We start from the raw sequence: 24,272 nt of genomic DNA, 5'->3' as shown, positions 1-24,272 counted from the left end.
GTTTTGCATTCAGGTTATTTAACTGCCAAACTGTATGAGGAGTTAATGCATCTATAATTTGATTTATAAAGGTGTTGTCTGTTAGATCTGACTCTCATAAGCATTGCTGCTGATGACTTGCTAGAGAAACGAAACTGTGCCTTTATGACAAGTAGCAGACTGTGAGGTTGTGATGTACTGCAAAAGAAAGTTCATTCTGTATGAAGAGACCAGGGAGAGAGAAGCCTGGCAGTCTGCATAATCTTCTCCATGTTCTTCTCACAAGTGGTTGATTTACTTGCCTTTTTTCTCCCTCAGGGGAACAGGCCCCACATCCAGTGCATATTTAGTGTGCATTACAGATCTGAACAAATCCAAAGAAGATGAGCGAGTGCCATGAAAGCATCACAATGGAGCATTACAAAAACATAATAAGATTTGTAGTCTCTTACAGTAGAGCCCTCAGGTGGAAGAAACTACTGGGATCTTTCAAACCTGTATAGAAAAATGTGAATATAACTTAAGGTAATAAATAATAAATAAGAGGATAGTTTACAGATGCTTTAGGGAAAACAAGGTTTTTTGGCCCATGCTTGAATTTAATGTGAAATGCACATGTTATTTTTGCTGCTGACAGAATATGTGGGCTCTGTCCCTGGTGATGGCTGTATTATCTCATTAATACACACCGAATAAATGTGTTTCATAATTCATACCAAATGTCTGTCTAGAGACCTGACATAAGATTCTCTGTTGGCTCTTATCTGAAAATATACAAACTTGGTGATGGATTAAACTCAGATCTCTCTCACTGGTAGTCACCCCTGACTCCAGCAGAACACTGAAGCCTCATTGTACTGTTGCTCTGACTGCAGCACTCATAGATTATTTAAATTGTTGTGATGAATTGCAGCTATTCACCAGGGTGAGTATGTCAAACTTTGGGAACTTTGTTTTTCTTTTAAGAGTTGTTTGCTACTTGGAAATAACGTCTACAGGAAAAGGTAATTTTCTGAGGATGATCTCGGAAGCAGAGGGGGAGGTTGTGCTGTGCTCTGCAATAGAGTGGGTTTTATACAGGAGACATTCTAAGAGCAAGGGAAATCAGGTAGGTTGAGAAAGATGCCAGACGAAAAGGATTCCATTCAATAAGGCAACTGTTTGCATCTGAAGCCAAGTGGTTGAAGCCTACAGGGATTTCTGGGACAGGGTAATGACAGCTACTGGCCCCAAGGCTGTTGGCCTCCAGATCAATAGACTGTCCTGGAACCAGGCACCCTACCTCTTGCATTAAGTGGTATAAACACAGAGTCATTCTGTCTGCCTGTGTGTCTGTTTTCTTCTCAAGCGAAGTTCCTTCATTCTATACCCATGGAGCAGTTCCAGATTTGCTGCTGGCAGCAGCAGTCTGGCCCCAGGGTGCTGTCTCCTGGGATGTGGAGATTTCAGTTGAGTTCAGCTCAATGTTACTCTCAGTACAAGGATTTGAACTAGGGTTTTCTAGAACTCCTTAGGAAGAGGAGACAAAAAAACAACCATCTAGTGGAGTTGTGAAAGAGTATGTATGGACTAATACTGAGAAACTGGCTTGGATGCTTCTGGTATTTCTGCCTTACAACACAAAATCATGGGAATATGCAAAGAAATAGTAAACAAGAAAAAAAAAATCACATTTACAGCCAGAAAAGAAGGGACTTGACAAGTTAAAAAACCCAAGCAAACTGGAAAAAAAAAAAACAAAACTGACAACACAAAACCAAGAAAACCTACCAAAATACACAAACCAAAAATGTATGGTGTGAGTATCTCCAAAACCTTTGTATTTTGTCAAAATCCGTGTTAATAAACATTTTTGGGAAAGGTATTAGGTTCTGGACTTCAGGACAGAAGGCACTCAGTTACCAGAGATGAGTAACAGAGGTGAGTTTCAGCCAGCAGATTGGTCACATTATCTCTTGTATGCCCAGGACAAAGGTCTTGTTTTCTTCCACTGCAGTAAGCAGTAGCAGAGAGAAAATCTGTCTCATGTTCCAGGCAGGGTGGTAATTCCTTGTTTCTCATGGCACTACAGCAATCAACTATCCAAGCCAAAAATCCTACTTTGTGCTTGCTGAAACAAAGAGTGTCAAGAGTCACTCTAAACCAATATTTGGCCTTCTTTACAGACCAGTGAGTAGTAAAAACCATCTACTGACAGAAACTGGGGAAGTCATGGATTACCAAGACTGTATTATTTTATTACCAGCACTGCTGGCTGCTGATGGATGGAATGTCTTTCTTACAAACTCTGTCCTCACTTCTGTATCCTCCAGTTCCTCTTGCCTTGCTCAATTCCCAATGATGAGGAGCCACCCCAGCAGTTCTCAGCAGGTGAAGGACTATAACTGCTGCCTCTGTAGTCCTTCTGTGTTTGGCCTGGGGTCATTCTTCCTGTGCTGAAACACAAACAGTTGAAAGCAAGAGAGTAATCTCCCCTGAAATTGCCTTTCATTAAACATTTTCTATTTTTCAGTCCTTTTCTGAAGCTGGAATTTGTATTATGATTCTACTGACATTTCGAAATCAAACCCTAAGTTGAAAGTCATGTATACCTCCAGAGCAGGATTTCTGAAACTTAACAGCCAAATCCTGCAGTTTCTGACCATTGCTTGGTAGGATTTTCACTTTTATCTGTATATAATTTTTTACATGTCTTTTAAACCTGTTGTTTCTCCTATTTTCATTTATTTCTTGGTTGTTTTGGTTCTTTCCTTGTTTCACTTTGGCCCACTGTGTCATCATCAATCTGTAGGGTTTTTTTAATAGAGTAACATCATATCTATGGACTAATGCCTTTTTTAGTCACTGCTCCAGGTTAATTATAAACTAGATTACAAGCTACTAAACCATATGAAGAGCAGAATATTTCTTGGCCTGTGAAGAAGTAGAGGTTTAACATTTTGAGGAGAAATTAGGATTCCTATCAGAGTTTTAATGCCTTCAAGACTCAAGAAAAGTAATAAAAAGTTTCTTGGGAATTTGCTACCTTAATACCTACTGTCTCTCTGGGTCTGACCTCAGCTGCTTGAGAGTTAGGATATTTGTACAAACTTCAACTGATGACCTACAGTAGTTACTGATGGTGACCCAGAAGATTCAAGAGAAATGTACCAGTTGTCTTTATCACTGAAGAACCCTGCCTAAACCTTAAAGAGATTGTTTCTTATGAGATCAGAACAGTGATGTGGTTCTGGTTAAGAGCAGAACTGAAAGGAATCAATGGAGCAAAGCTTTTCAAGTACTGTACTTCACAAAATATCCAAGTGCCTCTTGGAAGAACATATGGATTTCCTTTTCCTTGGGAAGGAAAAGATACACATTCATCTCTGAAAGCAGAATGTACCAGCGTCCTTGTAGGAAAAGCACATATGAATCCAAGTGGTACACCAGCTGTCACCAGACTCCAAACATTTACTAACTGATGCTTCTTAAGTATTACTATGGTCCGTACTTTAAACTGATTCTGTGCTAGTCACTCGAGCAGCTTTGGAAGTTATCACATCATCTTTGAGGAACCAGGGAAATGCCAGTTGCAGGTTGGGCTGGGAAACAGGTTTTGCCAGTGGAACAAGCTGGCCCAGTAGTCTTCCAAATACCCTTTGCTTGTGTGTGAGAAATTGAGTCTGTGCCCTCTGACAAAGTTGCATACTATATAGTGCTAGAAAGTTTACAGCAGAATTCCATCTTTCTCCTGCAAATTGTGAGTCCAGATTGTTATGATAACAGCAAGTAGAGGCTTTCTGCTGTCCTCTACCACAAATTGAAAACTTCTGGCATGACCAGAATCTCTGTATAGAATGTTTCCAAGTGTAGTTTAATATCACTGGAAATGCAGCGTTTGAGAGCATTAGTACTATGAGAATGGGGTTTTGTCATATATGTTGTTCCTCATGTATTTCATGTCTGACACACCAAGTACTTTTTTTGAATATGCTTAAAATAACTCAAAATTAAATGAAAATGTTAAAATGTACCTCTGAATTTAATTCTGCTTGTACGAGCACCTTGTTCTGTGTCTTTCAGTTATTTAAACACTGTTTAAATAGATTCAGCTGAATAACCTGAAATTCTTTAACAGTAGCTTCTTCTCAGAAGGTTTCCAGGAGCAGACATATATGTCAGTTTAAGGTAAAAGAGAGACCAAGCAGAATTAAATATTGAAATGATAAGGTTAAGACACATCATTGTTCATGGTTTTTGGTTTTTTGTTTGTTTTTTTTTTTTTTCCAATAAGCAGAATGAGAGATGAATCTAGTTATAGATGCCCTATCCCTGGAAATGTTCAAGGCCAGTTTTGGATGGGGCCCTGAGCAACCAACCTGCTCTAGTGAAAGGTGTCCTGCCCATGGCAGGGGGGGGTTGGAGCACGGTGATCTTTAAGGTCCCTTCCAACCTAAACCATTCTATGATTCTATGAAATGCATGCTAAAACTATAATTATTTCCAAGTATGAGAAGATTTCTCAGCATTATGAGGCAAAAGTAATCCTTCATAAAATCTCAAATGATGCAGCACTGACTGGAATGGGACTTAGGTATGATTTTATTTTAAAGTCTATATTGAATTTTCCCTTATATGACACTTGGTCTTCTACTTTCTTTGATATTTTAAAACTATGTGGCACACTATGAACACCTGTTTTGTTCAGTTGAGCTTTCAAATGTGATTGTCAGCCTCAGACGTTGCAACAGGCAGTACTAGTGCCAAAGCCCAGAAACAAGTCAGAGTAGGTATCCTCTTTTGTTTACAATGTAGTTTGAAAAGGAGATGTTACTTCAGAGTCACCAAGTGCCAATACAAGGCAAAACCTGATTTCACCTCTTCCCTGATAGGCTGAGACTCTACTGCATGTAGCTTTAAAGTAGAAAGTGCCTCCTCATGTTTGAAAAGTAGCAACATATCCAGAGATCTGCTAAAAATTAAATAGTTTTGATATTTTAACTCTTGGGGACTTAATTATAGAAGTCTATACATCTCCCTCCATAAAAAGGGAAAAGAGCCTTAAGAATTGATCATTGTATTTAAGATTAATATGGGAAGGCCTTGGAATCTCTGTTTTGTGTTATTCAAAGTAGCTATTTTCCCAGCTGTATGCTGTACAAGAATGGCATAGACTTTTTCTTTTGAAGCCTGCAGCCTAAAGGAAATGAGAGAACTCTAAAGCAAACCAGAGGACTTCCATCTCTTGTTGAGTTTTGGAAGCTCTAGGCTGTATGATGCGCAATTATATTTTAAACACTTCACAGCAGGTCTTGTTACTTATTTATATATGTTATATAGGTTGATGGTTGGACTTGGTGATCTTGGAGAGTTTTTCCAACTTTAACAGTTCTGTGATCAGTGATTTCCATGGCTCTGTTTTGGTTAGTGTTGGGATGCTGACTGAGCAGTATAGGAAAAAGGAACAGGGCTCAAAGAAGTATCATTGTGTTACTATTTGAAAATGCCAGCTACTGTAAACTCTAAGAAGTGCACAGAAATTAACGCACAGAAATTAAATTGTAAATCATTTGAGTGGTTAGTACTTAGAAATAAATTTATCTAATGTGAGGATTGTTTAATTTACCTCTGCATTTACACATCTGTTGAGAAATCCAGGACTCCAACCTGGCTCCTGGTCCACTGCTGCAACTGGTTGGGTAACTAAGGAACTGTGAACATTACAGGCTGCAGCACTGTGTGAATCAATAATTCATGTTTATAAGGAACAAAACTAAATCCAAGACTAAACTTGGCCTTAGATTTAGGCCTCAGTTTATTATTATAGTTGTTATGTATACACATTCTGGCTACCTGTAGTGAAAAGATACATCTTTAATTTTCACTTGTATCTTTTAGTGCAGCTCTGTGTGGTCAGTGAAGCCACCTGAATGTTCAGGTCAGGTTTTCTAGCTGCCACCTGAGAGCATACATGTTTTGTATGCTTCTTTGAGGAAAATGTTATTTATCCTAGGAGTTATTGTTAGCCATGAATCTCAATCAAAGCAAAAGATGGAAGCTCTCTCAACATCTCAAACAGAAGTCTGAGCTCCTGATTTTAGTCTTGCATTACACCATGTCCTTAGATGTCACGAGGAAGATGGTGATAATCTTTCACATTTCTGAATAATGTTTTATCAGAGTATCTTAAAGCATGTGCATACCAGAAACTGCTTTGCTGATTAGTGCGCTGCTGTTATGTTCTGCATCTTGAGAGATCACAGTGACATTTCTGTATGTATTTTGCTAAAGGATAAGCTAAGACAAAGGAAAAACAATCGTGAAAGACCATGTATGAGTCATCGGTGTAGTTGAGAATAGGAACCTGTGTATTTTGTCTTGCAGTTCTCCATTTCTGCTGCTAGGTCATGTTCCCATAGAGTAAGCTGATTTCCCATCCTGTGGATGCACTTCAGCAGGCTTTTATTTTCTTGCGTTTGATGTTCTTTTTTCTTGTCCTTTAGTAATAGTTTTTCTGCTCAGTAATATTAGAGGAAATCACAGCTACTTGAATAGAGTTTCACAGAAGCCATATCAAAGTGTGCAATGCACATTTCTGTATCTTCAATGGAGAATCCAGAAATGTTGCCTCTCCCTTCTAGGGAATCATACAGTTGTTTACTATGTGCAGAAAACATACTACACACCAGATAATGTGAGCCACATAACTGAAAAAATACCTGAGTAGCCTTTGTGAGAAGGTGGCAGCATTTTCTCTGCATTAGCATGCCACATGCATCTCTTTACCTAGCAAAGGGTTTGCTCAGGGTGTTGTAAAACAAAATGGGTTGAGCCTACCTAACAGCTTTGCTGGTGGTAGGAAGATGCCTTGTATCCCCGATTTTCACCCTGGGGTCCAGCCCTGTGCTAGGTCTATTGCCAACAGGACCACAACAGCAGGCCAAGTCAGTTTATCAGACTGGAAGAAACATATTCTCTTCCTGCTGGTTTAGTTTGCTCTGAGGTACTACATTTGAGCAAACTGCAACCAATACAAGAGGGGGCAGAACCAATAGCAACTTTTTTCCTAGCAGTTACTTTGGGATTAGTTAGGCATTTCATGTAGCTACGTGGTAGAAGCACAGAAAGAATCAAAAAAGCACAGCCAAATCAGCAACAGGTATAAGAAAGGAGCTGGTAACCTAAGAAAATGTTTCCTTTACTGATAATGTACCTGACAATTGTTGGCTGTCCCTTGTAAAGGAGCATTATTTTACACAGGATTAAAATGTCAGCTAGCAAAACTGAGAGAATTTTAACTGGACTCCTTTTTGTTAATTCAGATGCCGTCATTAAAATATTTCTCTCCAATGTATTTCAGGTGCACATATCTTCAGGAGAACTCAGTTTTTTCCTGCTGCGTAACTACTGTTATGTGGTAAATTGCATTGTCTTTGGAATAGTAAGGAAGTAATGCAGTCATACCATTGTACCCAGTTTACAAATTCTTGTCATTGACAATTACAAGAAACTGGATTTGTTCAAAGGACCAGACACTTGCAAAGAAATTGGTCCCTTTTAAACATGTGTTAATTATCAGTTTACTCATTGCTGCTCAGGCTCTTCATTGCTAGGCCTTTCTTTTGGCATTACCAATAATTTTACATTCCCCTCCCCTTTATGCTGAGGTCTGAAAGATGCCATGTACAGCACACTGATTTCCTTACAGAGTCACAGGTTGTGTCAATCCAGCCTTTTCCATGTTGTTCACTGTTTTGCAAGTGCTGGCAGGAGGATGCTGAACATGAAATCTTCAGTATGGATGATGGCTAAGTATTTCTGATATGTGTGCTTCCTTACTGGAAAAGTGTTTAAGGAAATGGGTATCAAAAGCTTTGGTCAGTGTTAATGGTCTTTGACTGACTTTGTGAGTCCAGAGTTGTGATTGGGCAACTGGAGTATTTTTTGATGAATTGTTTTATTTTTTGTCATACTTGATTTGATGTTGCGTGTTTTTATTATATGCATGCCTATCTTATTCTGGCCCTGAGAGGTTAGAATTATGTATTTCCACTAGGAAAGTCATCCAATACTTGTAAGAATTTTTGGAATCATCAGCTATCCCACCAAGAGAAATTCTTGTAGTAAAGCGAAGTGCATTGTTTTAAAACAAATTGCCATTAGTCTAAACAGACAATACAGATTTTGAAAATCACAGAGTAATTAAGTTGCTCTGTCTGTGTCTTTACATTGCTGGCTAAATGTCTTGTGTATGTAGTTTATCTTTCTAAGTGCTACATTCCTGTTTATTTCTAAATAACTTCTAGATAAGCAAAAACCTCTACATTTCATCTGCTTGTGAACATAAATAATATGTGCAACCACAGTTCTTTTCCTTTCCCTTTATTTAGTGATAGGACATACAGCTGTGATTATCCCGTTTGTCCTTATTTGTCCTTATCAAATTTGTGTTTCCCACGATTAATGTTTGCTATTTGGGATGTCTTAAACATGTAAGTAATTGAATAGGACTAGTGTATCTATAAAATCTGTTTGTGGTTCAGTAAACTAGTTCTCACAGCAGTTGAAGTATTTCCCCGTTGAGTTTTGCAAATTTGTGTTCTATTTTGAGCTTGAAATAGTGAATATATTCAGCTAGACTGTATTCAGATGTGAGAGTGTCATCAAGCATCATATTTAGGACTGTGATTTAGAGTTTTGAGTAAGCCACCTCATCTATAAAAGTATCTCACTTTGGTCCTTATTTAAATATTGTCTCATAATTTATCTTTATTATTCCAGATAGAATGTGCTTGCATGAAAGTGGAGTGTGATGCACTTCAGTTCTGTGTTTTTGTTAGTTGCTTTAGTGATTTTTTCCTATTTGTGTTAAATTGTTTTGCTTCTGTTTGGCTTTATGTTTCTGAGAAATAGCTATTGAAACAGAAGATAGTAATAGGATTTATCCACATTCAAATACATTATGGTGAATGACTGACTTATATATGAAATATTGAAATATCTTACAAAAATAGGCAAGGACTATGTGTCTTTCTCTGCCAAACAAGGGAGTTAATGCTTGTTATTTCCCTGAGTTCCAGATGTCAAATCAATAGCAAGATTAGAAGTAAATATTCCTATTCCCCTGCTGCATCTAGTAGATAACACTTTCTTCTACGTGAGGTTGCATTTTAATGTGAAGATGCTGCTTACAGATTTGATTTTAACTCCACAGTGTGAAATGGCCTAATTTTTTAATGTTGTATGATAATTCCTTACTGCCCACAATACAAGTTTCCTTCACTGTTTTCATGCTCTGTAATTTCTGATGGTGCAATAAAGCAATCTTTGTTTCAAAGTGGAGGTGGAAAGCCTACTAATTTGCAGCTGGTTGTTTCTTTTTATTTCCAGATGGTGGGAAGAAAAACTGTGGTTCATTTCAGTGCGAGAAATTAAGTTTGCAAGACTAGAGAGGTATTCTTCAGTTACTGGCTATGTGATTAAAACACTGCAGTAAGTGCCACTGCAGCACATTGGAAGCTTTTGACACATCCCAGGGTGCATTTGGGATGGTAACAGGTGTGAATTATAAATTTTTAGAAATCTTTTTTCTAGTGAACTGTAGCAGGCTTCAAGCAGAGCACTACAGTGCACAGGTGCAGGGTTCAGCAGTAGCACCTGGCACAGCCCTGTGGTACACCATGCATACACAAGGTCTTTCAAGTGGTAGAAAGCTGGAGTAGTTGATAGAACTTGAAAACCTGGTACATGAAAGTTAGAGGGGCTGTGGAAAGACAAAGTTGCAGCATGGAATGAATCTGTGGCTCCAGACCTTCTCTGTAAAAAGAAACATCCATCTGCTATCAATCTCTTCAGAAAGTGTGTGTCCTCTGAGCTTCACTGCCAATTAGATGCTAAATGTGTCAGCTGCTAAAAGGAATTTTTCCATATGTGCAGGCTTCTGGAATTACAGACAAAATCTGGATGTGTAAAATTTGGTGAAATCTTCATCATGTTTTTTTACTGAATCAACACGAGAAATGAGAAGATCAATATCATGGACAAGCTGCTGACTAAGTCTAATCAATAATGACATTTTCTCTCTGCCAAAACATTGTCCATGTTAAGTTTTTTTCCCCTACTTTGAATATTTCAGGATGTGAACCTCAGGAAGAACAGTAAAAAGGCTTGTACCCTGCTCTGGTTTTAGCTGGGATAGAGTCCATTTTCTTCTTAGTAGCTGGTATAGTGCTCAGATCTGTATTGACTATGAGAATAAGGTTGATAACACACTGAAAATTTAGTTGTTGCTGAGTAGTGTTTACCCCAAGTCAAGGACTACTCAGTTTCCTATGATCTCCCAAGGAGCAGGTGCACAAGAAGCTATGAGGGCTCATGGCCAGGACATCTGACCTAAATTATCCAAAGGGATATTCCATACCACAGAACATCATGCCGAGTGTATGAACTGGGGGAAGTATGAACTGGAACTAGAGGCCCATTGCTGCCTGGGGATGGCATGGACATCAGGCAGCAGGTGATGAGCAATTGTGCATGCTTCTTTTGTCTGTTTTGGCTTTTATTCCTTTCATCCTCCTTTTTTTTTATTATTGTTGTTATTATTATAATTATTGTGCTTCACTTTGTTTCAATTGCTAAAATTTAATATCTCAACCCGTAAGTTTTACTTTTTATTCCTAATTCTCCTCCCCACCATGAGGGAGGAGTGAGCAAGGAGCTGTATTGGACTAAGTTGCCATGTGGGGTTAAATTACAACAACACCTTTCAATACCTTGGAGTTGGTATTGAAGTTCTTAGGAAAGTTTTTAAAGAACGTGTTTCTTTGATTGCTTGTTAATCTTGATGGTCAGTGACTTCAAAAATCCATTATTATGGGAATGGTGCTGCATACATGTTGCTGAACATTCCAGTGCAAAACACTCATCTTGTTTTCTAATGTTTCAGAGGACTACAAGTTAAACTTTCCTAATAAAACTCAATCACATTTCTCTTTTAGTAGATTTAAGTTTCTGAGACTTAGGTAGTTTGTTCTATTAGGAAACCTTAATAATAAAGTAGTCTCTTGGAAACCCTACTTTGATACAGATTTTTGACCATCTGTTGCCTAGTAGGCAAGTAAACCAATAAAAAAAAAATTGGAGTTTTCCTGGCTGAATTCTCAGAGGAGCCCTCAGGAAGTCTCACCTTGCTTTTGACCTGTTGGTTGAGTTTTATTCAGCAGACTATTCTAATTTTTACTTCTTTCTCCACTGGAAAATGAATCTGAGATAACAGAAAATAATAGTTGAAACAAGATAAGAGTTTGTTTATTTATGCTAAATCTTTGCTAGAGGCAGATCTAAAGATGTGATATTTTTGTTTTGGATAGGTATTTCTAGAAATGTGCTGTTATTGAGAGTTCTGAGGGGGAAAAATAGCCCAACACCAGATGGATCTTGGTTGGATTGTAGCTAAACCCTTATAGGATCTTAAATTCAGGATGACACTAAGAGGAACCAATTTTCGGTATAAAGACTTTGAACTTCAAAAAAAGAAAAAGTGCTGTTAGCTTTTTTTTTTAAAAAGAAAAGAAGAAGAAACACAAACCCAAATGGCAAACCCAGAAATTCATGCATGCCTCTTGACTATCATCTGTTATAGAAGTAAGGCCTGAATGCTGAAGTAAGGCACAGAGGTTTAGCAGACCTCTGCCTGCTGAATCCACTCATATTTAGTCATTGCTCCTGCCCTGGAGCACTGTGAAGCACACAGAGGACAGGAAATCTTTAATGATACATCCAGAAACATGACTGAAGTTGTCAGGGCTCTGTGTGAGTATGGGCCCAGCCCACACAGACTGCATGACAGGTGGAAGTTTAGCATGTCCCAGCAAAAAGGAGTTTCTCAACATGCAGTCTGATGGGAGCCATGTAGCTGACAGGCAGGGTTTGAAAAAGTCTTCTCTTGCAGGGTAAATGGGAAAGCTTTGCCTGCTGTCTTGAGTGCCTGGAGAACACAAGCTCTTCCTGCAGGGAACATGTTTTTTTATACAAGCATATTTACTAGCCCTGGAATGGTGAATATGCCTCACCTGGGGCCCTGTCTCATGCATGGTAGGCATCTTTCTGGTGGCAAGGAATGTGTTTTTTCATGTAGACTCTACTGGAAGGTTGTTAAAGTTCCCTTGGGTTGATAATACCTGTTTTGGTCATACATAATCTATCCAGGCAGAACAAGCAAGACCCACTGTTGAGTGGTGGCAGGAAATTGTGCCGTCATTTTCCAGTTAAAGTAACTGTCTTTTGAGCTGTGTTTCCCTCTGATACTTTTGTTGAGAAGATATAATACTGCACCAAGCAGTCATCGTAATCATCTCAGATATAGGGGGGAGATACTGATGTCTGTACTTAATCTTATGTCTGCATTTGGTTCCTGTGGAGTGATTCCATCTGCTGTGTTGCACACTGCCCCTGACAGATCATTCTTTTCCACCTTTCCATTCATGTTCACTGGCTGGCTAGTGAACATGGCTATTTTTTTACTTAAGCTGGACATTTTGCTAATTTTTTAATGTATTTTTATGTGGGTAATTATTTTCCACCAGAAGTGCCACTCTGTTCAAAAGTCCCAGTCAATGAGAGACTTTGTTGTCCCTTTGTGTAGGACTCTCTGGGAAGTCAGAGGTGGGATGGGCTTATTGCAGGAAGGCTTTTCAGACAACTAAGCATGTTCAGTAGGAAATTGGAAGCATTACTATTTTTGCTTCCAACATTATATTTTGGATTTTTTTATTATTATAATTGATTATTATGATTTCTAAAAGGATATGTTGCATGTCCATATGCAGTAAACCCATTTTCACACCACTTATTTAAGCTGACACAGAATAGATAAGAACAGGAAGTGAACATTAGTTGTTTGCTAGCACTGGTGCAACTCCACAGGCAATTCAAACAATACCAAACATAAGACTGTAAAGCAAGCTGTTCTTCATATAAATATGAATAAGGCCCTCGTCCTCATACAAACATCTTCCCCAGCTTGATTCATTAGCATCCCCCTTTCCCAGCATCTGTGGATGCAGTTTCTTTGGGCAGGTGAAATATAGCTTCTTGTGCAGGAACAGACAAGGCAGATTTTGAATGCTTTGCAAGATAAAAATGTTCTGACATACAGCTGTTCTGGTAGAAATTGGTTTTGAAACTGACTTTGACCATAGAAGTGAGTATGTCCATGTCTTGTTTCTTTGGTTCAGATATTTCTGACAGTCAGCCAAATTGCTCATATGAGTATTTATTTAGTATTTAGTGTTTATTAATAAAGTGACTGTGTTAAAAGCCATTTCAGCTTTTCTTGGTGCAGTAGGTGACATTTGTGAGCTGATTATATGAGCATGGTCCTTTCCACAGTCCAGACTTAGCTACAGAACATTGAGGAATTAGCAGTCTCAGGCTTTGATAACTAGTGGCAGCAGAGAACAGCCTCAGGAGGAATCAAAACCACATAGGAGATGCATGTATCAATGTGTTGGAATCTCTTTGGAGTTTTGGTTGGTTTGTTGGTACTTTTGGAAGAAGCCCTTTCACTCTAGAAATTGGCAAAACAATTCTATTCTGAGAAGTGATTAGGGGAGATACTGCTGTGAAGATCTAATCTTCATGGTTACATTAATTTAAATAGTGTTTTACTACTTTTATTCTAGTGAGGTTTGAGGGGTATATTATTATTGAAGAGAGCTGGATCAGCACCGTCCTAAATCACCTCAGCTTGAAGTTTAAATCACTTTTAAATCATATTTACTGGAGCCATGTGAGAGTGAACCTAGTGACTATTTTCTTTAGAGGCAAAACTGGTTTAAGAGGTTTCTGCCATACCCTTCATCACGTCTCTAATTGTGCCAGTGCAAGTCTTTGAGGACTGTATAGTAAGCTTTTATTAGTGAAATTGACTTAAGTTTCAAACAATCTCTTCTCAGATTATTTCATCAATTTTGGTTTATAGCATTTCTTCCTCTTCGCTCTTCTAATGCACACAAAATCAGTTTAATTATTTCAACTGAGGAGATAGCAAAATGTAATTTCCAAGTGGATTTCCTCTGCTTAAAAATGCCTGTCAGAGTGGATTTTTTCCTCCTCATTTCTGCAATATAGGGTGACGTATTCCAGCCTGGCTAGAAATCCAAGTTCTCTGATTTGTTTAGCAAAATGGTGTTCGGGAAATTTTCCAAAGTGTTTCCAGTTTGGTATCACAATAAGTTTAACAATGAAATACATATTTCTTCATAAAACTAGGTCTCAGAGTATACTTTTCTATTGCAAGGAAGAGCACAGCAGCAACCAAGGTGATTTCTCTTACCACACAGATCTACCATCACGTGACATTTCCTTTTCATCTTGGAAGATAATTGACCAGTTATGAAGAAGGATGTATTTCACTGTTAAACACAGTGGAAAATGTCAAAGGCTTATAAAATGAAAGTCTAGAAATTATGTAAATATTATCATTGACCATCTTCTCATCATACCCCAGTGAGTCATGTTATGCTTGGGATGAATTGAAGATTTTTGCATAACTTAAAAATACATAGTACATTATACACTTAATTTATTGGGGCATTTAGAGATGATGAGCTGACTTAAAGGTCTGACTTCTGCTCAAGGACACTGACTCAGACCAGCAAAGGGATGAGCACGCTTGCTGTGTTATGCTGTGTGGTGTGATTCTGCCATCTGAATGGGTGTGTTGGGCAGGACACTGGGTGTGCTGAACATGATTCTCCATGCCCTGAGAATCTCAGGGTGCTGCACAGGGCTGGTGGTGTTGCAGCAGGTCACCTGGGGCCAGAGGGAGCTGTGGCTTGACAAAACCTGTTGTAGAAGGAATAGTACCTCTAAACTATGGATAGGTAGTGGAAGAGAGAGGCAGTGCTGCAGCCTGGTACACACCTGCCAGGCTTCATCACCATAGCCTGGGAGAGGCTGGCTGGGGGAAGCTTTCTGAGAGCCATAGCAGTTCTGTTTGCCTCTTACTTGCCTCACTTGATGTCAGATCCACCTCCACCTTCAAACATCCACCCTTTGGGGCATCATCTGGGGATTTGTGTGACAGTCTAGGCTGAACAGAACCATGGCATCTCTTCGCTCTGGCACTAAATGCTCAGTGTGGGGTCCTGAAAAACCTGTAAGGCAGCCACTGCCTCTTAACGCAGAGAAGAACTCATTAATGAGCTACAGGAGAGACTCAACTATAGAGACAAATCAGTGATGATACACAACTGCTTAGATTGGTCAAAGCAGTGTCTGAGAAGGATGAAAGGAAAAAACACCCACTGCCAACAAGTGCCAAACTAAGAGAGGATGGAAGAGTATGAAATGCTCAAAGGCAATGCTGGGTTTGACACAGGCTGCTACGAATTGGACATTTGTTGGAAGCTACCTAGAGACTCTGGAATACAAAGTCTGATGGTTTATATAAAAATGGAGGGAGAAAATATATCTACCTGGAATATAATGACCAATTCTATGTATTTATCTACAAAGTGATCTAACAGGAGCAATTAGTCACACCTAAGACAGAAGACAAAATAACTTTTGCAAGTTCCTTAGGACTTCAGCTGTAATGCTTCTGATCATGGTGGTTTCCACTGAAAAAGGCAAATGGGCACACACACCTCCCTGAAGAGGACACAGTACAAAGTACAAACATGTGCAGGAGCAAAGATGGGAGGCAATAGAGCACAAGTGTCTGAAAGCAGATAATGGAGTGTCTTGGACCTTGGGTCTGTAATTTTCTCTGTTTTAAAGTATAGCTGTGTTGGTTTGGGGTGTTTTAATGACTTTTGTACAGTGATAACTAAGATTATAGGCAATTTTCTTGACACTTAAGATTGCCAAGAAAAGTTACATAAAAGCAGTTGCATAGTGGGAAAAAATAGGAATCCTTTTCTTCCCCACTTGAGATATGTAAAGGTAACAAACAGAGTAGGAGAAATGGTTAGTTCTTGAAGGACTGGTTTCTTCATTCCCCTAGGGATTGTCACAGGTGGCATTCCTTGTAGAACTGTATTGGGCCTGTGCAGTTTGACTTACTTCTAAATGACCTGGAAGAGGGAAGCAACTAAATTTACTGAAGATACAATTTTAATTAAGGCAGTAAGGATGATGGAAGAGCCCCATGGCAACTGGGCAGTAAAGTGTCACTTGAGTGTGGATCAAATCGTGCTCAGTCATAGTTTCAGACACTAAGTGATGGGATATGCCCTTGTGGATGCAAGATCCAAGACTTCTGATAGACAGGGCCAAGAAAGCGTCGGCTTGGCAGTAGTCAGAAAAACCTCCAGCATTGTTAGGCACAGAGTAGAACCCTTCTCTACAATTTCATGAATCTGATTGAACTGCTCTGTGCAGTGTTGATCCTCTTATCTCAAAGCAGATAAAGCAAACAGAAGGTAAGCAGAAAAAAAGCTATTAATTAATACAATTTACCAGGGCTTAAAAGACTGAGCTTGGGTAAATTATTCATAATATCATTAAAATTCAAGTACAACTGAAATTTCCTGTTGGGTTAGCTAACGCAGAGAAATTACACCTCATGTGTTTCTTCTACAAGACTTTGAACATCATAGTGATAAGACGTTTTCCCTGTCTCTCATTGTCTGGAAGTGTCTTTATGCATCTTAAGAAAATGAAATGTTATTGTTTATTTACTCCTCTGGAAAACTTAAAAAGTAATGATTCTATTATTAAATCCATCAAAGTAGAGAAGAAATTTCTTTTGTTCATATAAAACTTGAAGGGACTTGCAGAACAGCCAGTTTCACAGGAGAGCAGGCAGAGAGTTCCCAGGAGGCCTCGTGGAATGTCTGCCTGGTCTAGTGGTACACTGGGCAGGCTGGGGTGGTGCAGAGTGCAGTTCAGAAATCAGAAGCAGTATAACCCTGGATTCACTGTGTGTTCTGCCTGGACTGCTCAAGATAGCTAGTTGCAGTAGCTCTGGAAAATGCCTTGCTCTACAGCAGTAATATAACCCAAATGAGCTAGCTGATCTGGGGCTGCAGAAATGGTAGGGCCTGTCTGCACTTGCCTGGTTTGATGTCAGTGTAAAGGCTGCCCAGAATAAATTTCAAGAGATCTCCTTTTCCTAGCTGCAGTGAAAACAAAATGCCTTTTTTTTCCCCTTTGTTGGCAAACAGAAGAAAGCATTCCTGGTTTATGTTGGATTTACTGTTCCTTCCTGTGGCGATGACTTACATTTAGAACCAAATGCTGTCTGTCAGAGTGTGCTTTGGCAGCATCACCACTTGCACTGGGTACAAGTACAATTGCACAGGTTTGTGATATTGGGATTGCCGGCTGTCATCAGCCCCTACACAAGGGGATCCATTCCTGTACTCTGAACGCAACACTGTTCATCCTCCTGGTGTGTAAAGGGTGAGGCAAAACTCTAGCCACAGTGGCTAGATCCATGGAGTTTTGCTGTGAAAAAATGTTCTGGTTTTAGATACCTTTTGATGGATTATAATCTGTGGAGGCATGGAATTAGCTTTGAATGTCGATTATAGTACTTCTATGTAATTTAATTGATTTTCACAAAAGGTGTTAGAGTGTGTTACTACTGTAGATGTAGGAACATTTTTCTGAAGTATGTATTATTCCAGTTTACAAGGTGGGTAGAAAAGTTACATCACTTTAAAGTTCAGTAGGAAAACCCAGAATCAAATACAAATTTCCTGGCATAAGCTTCCACTCCTGACTAGGCCTTTCTTCCTTCTCTGAAATAAGCATTTATATAATGATGATCACAATTTTGAAATAAAAAAAATATTTGTGTTTACTTGCTCGTGGCTAGTACTGAGTTTTGTTTGCCTGCTTAAAACAGACCTTTTAACAGCATTCATCAGGAGTAGCAGAATTCAGAATTACTGACAGTGCATCTTATAGTGCATCTCACTCAATATAGCCAATATCAGACTGGCAGCTGAGCTCCTAACTTTCACTGAACCCATGCCTGCTGTGCTTTGTTGCAGGTTATGGACACACAGTGCCTTTATCTGATGGGGGAAAGGCCTTCTGCATCATCTACTCGGTCATCGGGATCCCGTTCACGCTGCTGTTCCTGACGGCCGTGGTGCAGCGCATCATTGTGTACGTCACCAGGCGCCCGGTGCTGTACTTCCACATCCGCTGGGGCTTCTCCAAGCAGGTCGTTGCAATCATCCATGCTATGGTCCTCGGATTCATCACTGTCTCCTTCTTCTTCTTAATCCCAGCAGCAATATTTTCTGTCCTGGAAGATGACTGGAATTTTTTGGAGTCATTTTATTTTTGTTTCATTTCCCTGAGCACCATTGGCCTCGGAGACTATGTGCCAGGAGAAGGCTACAATCAAAAATTCCGAGAGTTATATAAAATTGGAATTACATGTAAGTATCAAACTAACCAGCAAAGTAAAAGGCATTTTATATTAAAAATAAAAATATCAACATCAAACTGACAATCAGACTTCTCTCCATTCTGTGAATAATGATCACTTGTCAGCTAGAAACTGGGCATTAATTTTGGTAGCTCTGTAAAGAGGAAACTGTTAAGGTCAGTTTTCTTAGTTAAGAAAGAAAAAGCTAAAACTAGAATTCTATTATTCTAACCATAGCTATTTGCTCTCTTATTAATAGTAGGAAAAAAACCTCCCGTAACTGTTATAAAATGGTTAAGACCATCTTGGGCTTACATTTCAGTGCATTGCAGAGCCAAGGCTATCCCATAAGGTTAGATGACAGGTGGAAGAAATGAATCAAGAAGCCGTGGAAAACGAGGCAGAATAGCAAAGTTTCTGACTCCAGTTGAAACAGAAGGTAGCTGAAGCTGGCATTGCTACATACCAGCTGTCAAATACAGACAAGTAGACTGAGATGGTAGAAAAGCAAGACCATGAATGCTAAATTTAAATTGCTTCATTTTATTTGACACAGAAGAAATCATAGTGATCAGTGATTTTAAGAAGAAAATTACCTTTATTTTGGTATTTGGAGTAAATATATGCTGAGGGTGACAGCAACAGTGTTTTGAAACATGGCAGTTTCTCATACAGCTTCAACCTGAGCAGTCTTTGGGTCATCAGAGGCATCGAGGCTGGTCTTCATTAGACTAAGCTTCTGTGCATGATCCAGCAATCATAATGTCGGCAGAGAGTCTGTTAGCTTGGTTTTGTGTTGTACCTGAAGAGAGGTTTTTTCCATTCTTTGAATCGGGGCCTTGAACTAGCCAACAGAACACTTTGGTTTATTATCTTGCTAGGCCTGTTGCTGTTGCAGATTTTCTCCTCTTTTTGTCATGTTTATCTTATAAATGGTAGCTTTTAAGTATTAACCTGCTGATCTGCAGAGTTGATTTTGGGGATGCTAAGTGGTGAAGTGAATGGAAAGTCACACATGGCAAAGGCCTTGTTAAAGACTTGCTGTTCTGAAAAACTCGAAATCTGAAGAAAACATTAAGGGCTTATATTAAAGCTTTTTCAAGCTGTACAACAATTAGGAAATAAATTGCAGGAAATACTAAAAAGAAAAAGTAGCTTTTAGGCAAAGTTATGACCTTAGAATATCTAATTTCAATAGGTTTTAAGGTTATAACTTTTAAATTACTCTTTTTCCTTTCATGCAAACAATTCAAGGAACCAAATAAAATGTTTTCTCCTGAACCTAAATTTTCTGTAAGATATTTTGTTCTTCTACATCAGAAAATGCTTCATGAGTACTACAGGCTTTTCAAGAATTTTTAGAAGAGCACAAGTTTTGTTCTAAATCAAGTGGCAATCAAATGGACTGAGTTTCAGAGATAATTACAAATTCTCAATGCAGATTTATGTATGCTTTTCAATTGATATAGCTTTGTTGGTTCTTCCTTGTGTTAATGCGTAGCTCTCATTTGATGCTATGATATAAAGTTTAAAAACAATTAATAAATTTTAGATGTAGTGCTGATTTAGATGAGAATTCAGTATTAAAAAATTGATTAATGGTACTCCTGGAACAAAAAGCAGAGTGTTCCTGCCAGTGAATAATCTGTAACTACAGGTGAGATATTTATGCCCTTAGGTAACAGGACAATGACCATGTGGAAGTTATAATCATTAATCTATGTTGATTTTTCAGCACACTTAATGTGCAGCTCTTGGAGAAGTGCATTCTGCTAATGGTTATACACTTAGCTTCTGCTTCATTTACTTCATTGAACTTAAAAAATAAATAAGTAGTCATGCTCCTTATTGAATTGTAATGAACAGAGGTAGGGATCTAATTAAACACTGAGATTAATAAATATTCATTTTAATACCTTCCTTTAAACTAGACACATTTATGTTTGGAGAATATAAAAAATAAAAAAGAGCACAGTGTACTGCTGGTCATAGAGAGCTCCATTTCCAAAAGTCTCAGTCTATGAGAGGTGGCTATTACCTCTAAAAATAAGTCAGTCAGTACATGGCTAAAGTAATTTTTAATATATTTTAGGTAACACTTCCAGGTTTTGGGTGATTTGTGTACCTTAGACAAACATTGCGTAGGTGCCCAAAAGATGGAGTAACTGTGTCAGGTTTTTCAAATTCCAGGAGTAATTTTACAGTAATTTTTCATTTTGGTTTTATTTGGTTTGTACGTGTCTTTAGTAGCTTTGTTTTTCCAGGTATTTCAGGGTGTTGTATGTCTAATAATTTTAGAGGAAAATAATTCTGAAGTTTTCATGAAGTAGTAAGTGATTTGTTCTGCTAAACTGATACAAATAACCAATGACCATAATTAGCTCCCATATTTTTACTTCTGCCTGTAATATATAGGAATATTGTGGTAAAAGTTTTTATCTTCCAACTTTTATTCAAACTCTTTTGAAGGGCACTTAATCATAAGTACAGGAGTGTGCATATGGTAGATTTTTATTGTTATGGTTTTTTAATACCTTTACATATTTGTTTTTTTCTCTTGCACAGTTGTACCAGATTTGAAGCCACTAGTATTACTTTTTCTGTTTATGTGGAATCTTCTGGTTGTAGAATTAATAAAGGAAAAAAACCAAGGATATCACAGTTCAAAGCTGTGTAGTTATGTCATAAAGAAAATTGACATACTAGTCAGAGAGGACAGGGGTGAGAAAAGTCAGAAGCTCAAGACTGGTCCAGTCCTACCTAGTTTGCTAATAACTAATTTTTTTAAACTTTTTTTTTCCCCACTCAGGTTATCTGTTGATGGGCCTTATCGCAATGTTGGTGGTTCTTGAGACTTTCTGTGAACTCCATGAACTCAAAAAGTTCAGGAAGTTGTTTTATGTGAAGAAGGACAAGGAAGAGGACCAAGTGCATATAATGGAACATGACCAGCTCTCCTTCTCTTCCATCTCAGACCAAGCAGCCTCCATGAAGGACGATCAGAAGGCAAACGAGCCTTTTGTGAATTCCCAGTCTCCAACTTCCAATGACAGCTCTCTAAACAATTAATACACGGGTATCCATACCAGTGTTTTGGTGCATTTATGCTACTTACCATAAGAAATAGAAAGCCTCATTTTTTTTTTCTCAAATTATAAAAGCTGGAAGACTGTGCTATTTTAACAAGGATTTATCACTTCTGTCATAGAAAAAACTTCTGGGAAAAATGTGGGAGCCACCCTGGGAAGAGGAAATAAATGTAAGATGTGGCTGGGAACATAAGGCCATTTTGGTTGAGGGATAAGGATTTAGGTGTACCACATTCAGAGATGCCAGAGAGAAAGGCTTGCACAAGAAACTTCATTAAGCATCTTTAGGAGACTAGGCCTTCACTGACATCCAGCTCATTGAGTTACATGCCCCATCTTGCAACTGGTTGACAGCAGATTTTGGGATGTTCACTTTTGATAGTCACAGTTTTAATCTGACATTTTCAGAGCAATATCTCTAGATCTGGGGGAGGGGGGAATATCTAGGTCATCCCTTTATTACCCAGTAACTTGCAGGTGTAAACAATTATTTTAGGAAGGAAAAAATAAGACTGCAGTCCCTCCTTTGCCTATGGCATTTACATCTAAATTTCCTACTTCCTTAAACGTCCTCCAGTCACCAGAAAAATTTCCTGAAGAGAGTGTGCCTTGGGTCTTCCATGCTGTTTGTTTTTTGTATGAAATATTCAAAGGTCTGGATGAGGTGAGATGGTAGGGAAGGATGACAGATGCATTTCAGTCTTCTGAAATGGGCAGGAGTGGGTATTTAGTTGTGTGGAATGGAATGAAAACGACTCAGCATATGCCACACATGACTGGCACAGTCATGTGCTTGTGGCATTCTCCTAATAGATGGTTGAAATCTGCTCAGCAGAAGGAGTTGGTGCTGTTCCTCCCACAGTCCAGCCCGGCGTGTGCTCTGCTGAGCTGGTGGGTACACGGAGGAATAGAAACAGCATCACCTTTGAACATAGCTTCTATTTCTTCTCTTGCTTTTCTAACTGGTACTCGGAACACTTTGGACGAGAAGGGAACGTTTCAGGGCAAATCAATTTTTCAGTTTTTCGTATGGCAAGAAAAAAGGAAAAATGTCACATTTGGTTCAGATGGAACCGATTTTTTTTCCCCTTGGGAAAAGTCACTAAAAAGTCAAGATCTTGCTCAACTTCTGAAGCTGGAACCTCTTTGACTATAACAGGAGAGGTGTTTTAGTCCAGCTACCAGTCACTGTGCTGAATGCAGGGACCTCAGAGTGAATTTCAGTGAGCATGAGATGAGATTTAAGTGGTTGTAGTACTTTCTCTTCTGGCCTTAAGAATCTTACAGTAGGAGAATCTTGGTTACGCTTTGCAATGAACACAAGATCTGGAGCACAAATAGCCATAATAGACAGCCTCCCACATAGGAACAATGTAGAGGAGAGCCTTTTACCTGCAGTGCAAGCATGCCAGATTGCCTGTAATTTGGCTTTTAGTGTTTAGAGCTGAATAATAATTCATTGTAAAGAAAACAAATGCAGTGTGTCTAGATTTAGCGCACGTGGGAAAAATACTTGAAAGTAAATAACCCAAAATATACTGTGTTTGAGCTTAATTATAGCTAGCATCAAACAATTTTTTATATCTTTACTGGAAAAAACTTACTTTATGGTTAAATCAGTTGAAAGTCTTCAATTGAAATTTATATTTGTAGAAAATCAGAGCTAAAGGTTTTGGTTGTTTTGAGTTTTATTGATTAGGTGAGAGCATATTATGTTTGCATGTTCCCAGGAAAGTGGCTATTTTTATACTGCTTAGGTTAACACAGTTCTATTTATAATGAATGTTAACCAATATATATGTACATATATACATAAATATATTTATATACTGTACATATATCATAAATCAACAGAGTCTAACAGACTTAGGAAAGGCATTTTAGATAATTTTTCCCCTAGTCTTCTCTTTATACAGTCAATATTTGAAAACTATGGCATTAAAATGACACTGACATAAAATTAAGAGTACTGTACTATAAGAAACATTTATACTATTTTTTTCTGTGGAACTTTATTGATTGTTTTCAGTACCTTAAAATTCAAAATGTATTTTAATTTCTGTGTCATGTTAAGCTCTAAAGGATATGCACAGATGTTAAATGATATACAAAGTTACTTTTGCAGCGTGTACAGAAATGCAAAATGTAGACACGTGAAATGAAAGCACAGAATTCAAAGCAGAAGCGATAAACTAAGCAGTATACTGTGATTGTAGGTGAATATTTGTTATTTTAAACTTAAATAAAATGTCTGGCTTTTGCCTGTCTGCACTATGAAGTGGGAGTATTTTCTTTAGTGGCATGTGTGCCTTGAAGAAATCCTGTCTATGTTTGTGCATCCTTCAGTTAGCCTTCCTCAGCCTAAGGAGGCTCTATTAATGCCAGTGTTGTACCTAACCTTAATATTTTTGTAGCTTAGTTATTCCTTTATTCCTGGTTATTTCTTAAAAAAAAGAACAATCCAAAGTATGTTTGGTTTTGTTTCAGATGCTGACTGATTATAGCAAATAAAAAACAGTGACATAGCATTTATCCTGTCCTTATGAACCAACTGCTCCAGTATTTGAGAAATCTGAAAAACTGATGAAAATAATGGCCCTCACTTCATATAGCTTTTACATCTTCACATGAAGCCAGCATATAAGATGAATTGAAACTGGAATCCAGATAAGAAGAAGAAAGATTATCATGCAAGAACCTCAGGATAGAGCATCCCTTACCTAGAGGCAAACTATGAAGCAGGTAAACCCAGATGAAGAGCTTGGCTCGTAAAGCAATAGTGCTGAAAAAAAACCACAAGAGAGAGTTAAAAATGCAAGCAAATTACTTGTACA

The 24,272-nt window shown here is 38.4% G+C and overlaps 1 protein-coding gene across 1 annotated transcript in view; it reads left to right on the top strand.

The window, feature by feature from the left end:
- Nucleotides 1–23,716, top strand: part of KCNK1 (potassium two pore domain channel subfamily K member 1) — a 28,302-nt gene extending 4,586 nt beyond the window's left edge. Inside the window, exons 2-3 of the mRNA XM_030268271.4 lie at nucleotides 17,964–18,359; nucleotides 21,159–23,716. Coding sequence (XP_030124131.3) covers nucleotides 17,964–18,359; nucleotides 21,159–21,418 — 656 coding nt within the window. The 3' untranslated portion in view covers nucleotides 21,419–23,716. The remainder of the gene's footprint in view (nucleotides 1–17,963; nucleotides 18,360–21,158) is intronic.
- The last annotated feature ends 556 nt before the right edge of the window (nucleotides 23,717–24,272 follow it).

Source organism: Taeniopygia guttata, chromosome 3, assembly GCF_048771995.1.
Source record: "Taeniopygia guttata chromosome 3, bTaeGut7.mat, whole genome shotgun sequence".
Lineage (NCBI taxonomy): Eukaryota > Metazoa > Chordata > Aves > Passeriformes > Estrildidae > Taeniopygia > Taeniopygia guttata.
Note: the sequence above shows the minus strand (reverse complement) of the source record. Positions and strands in the feature narration are given on the sequence as shown.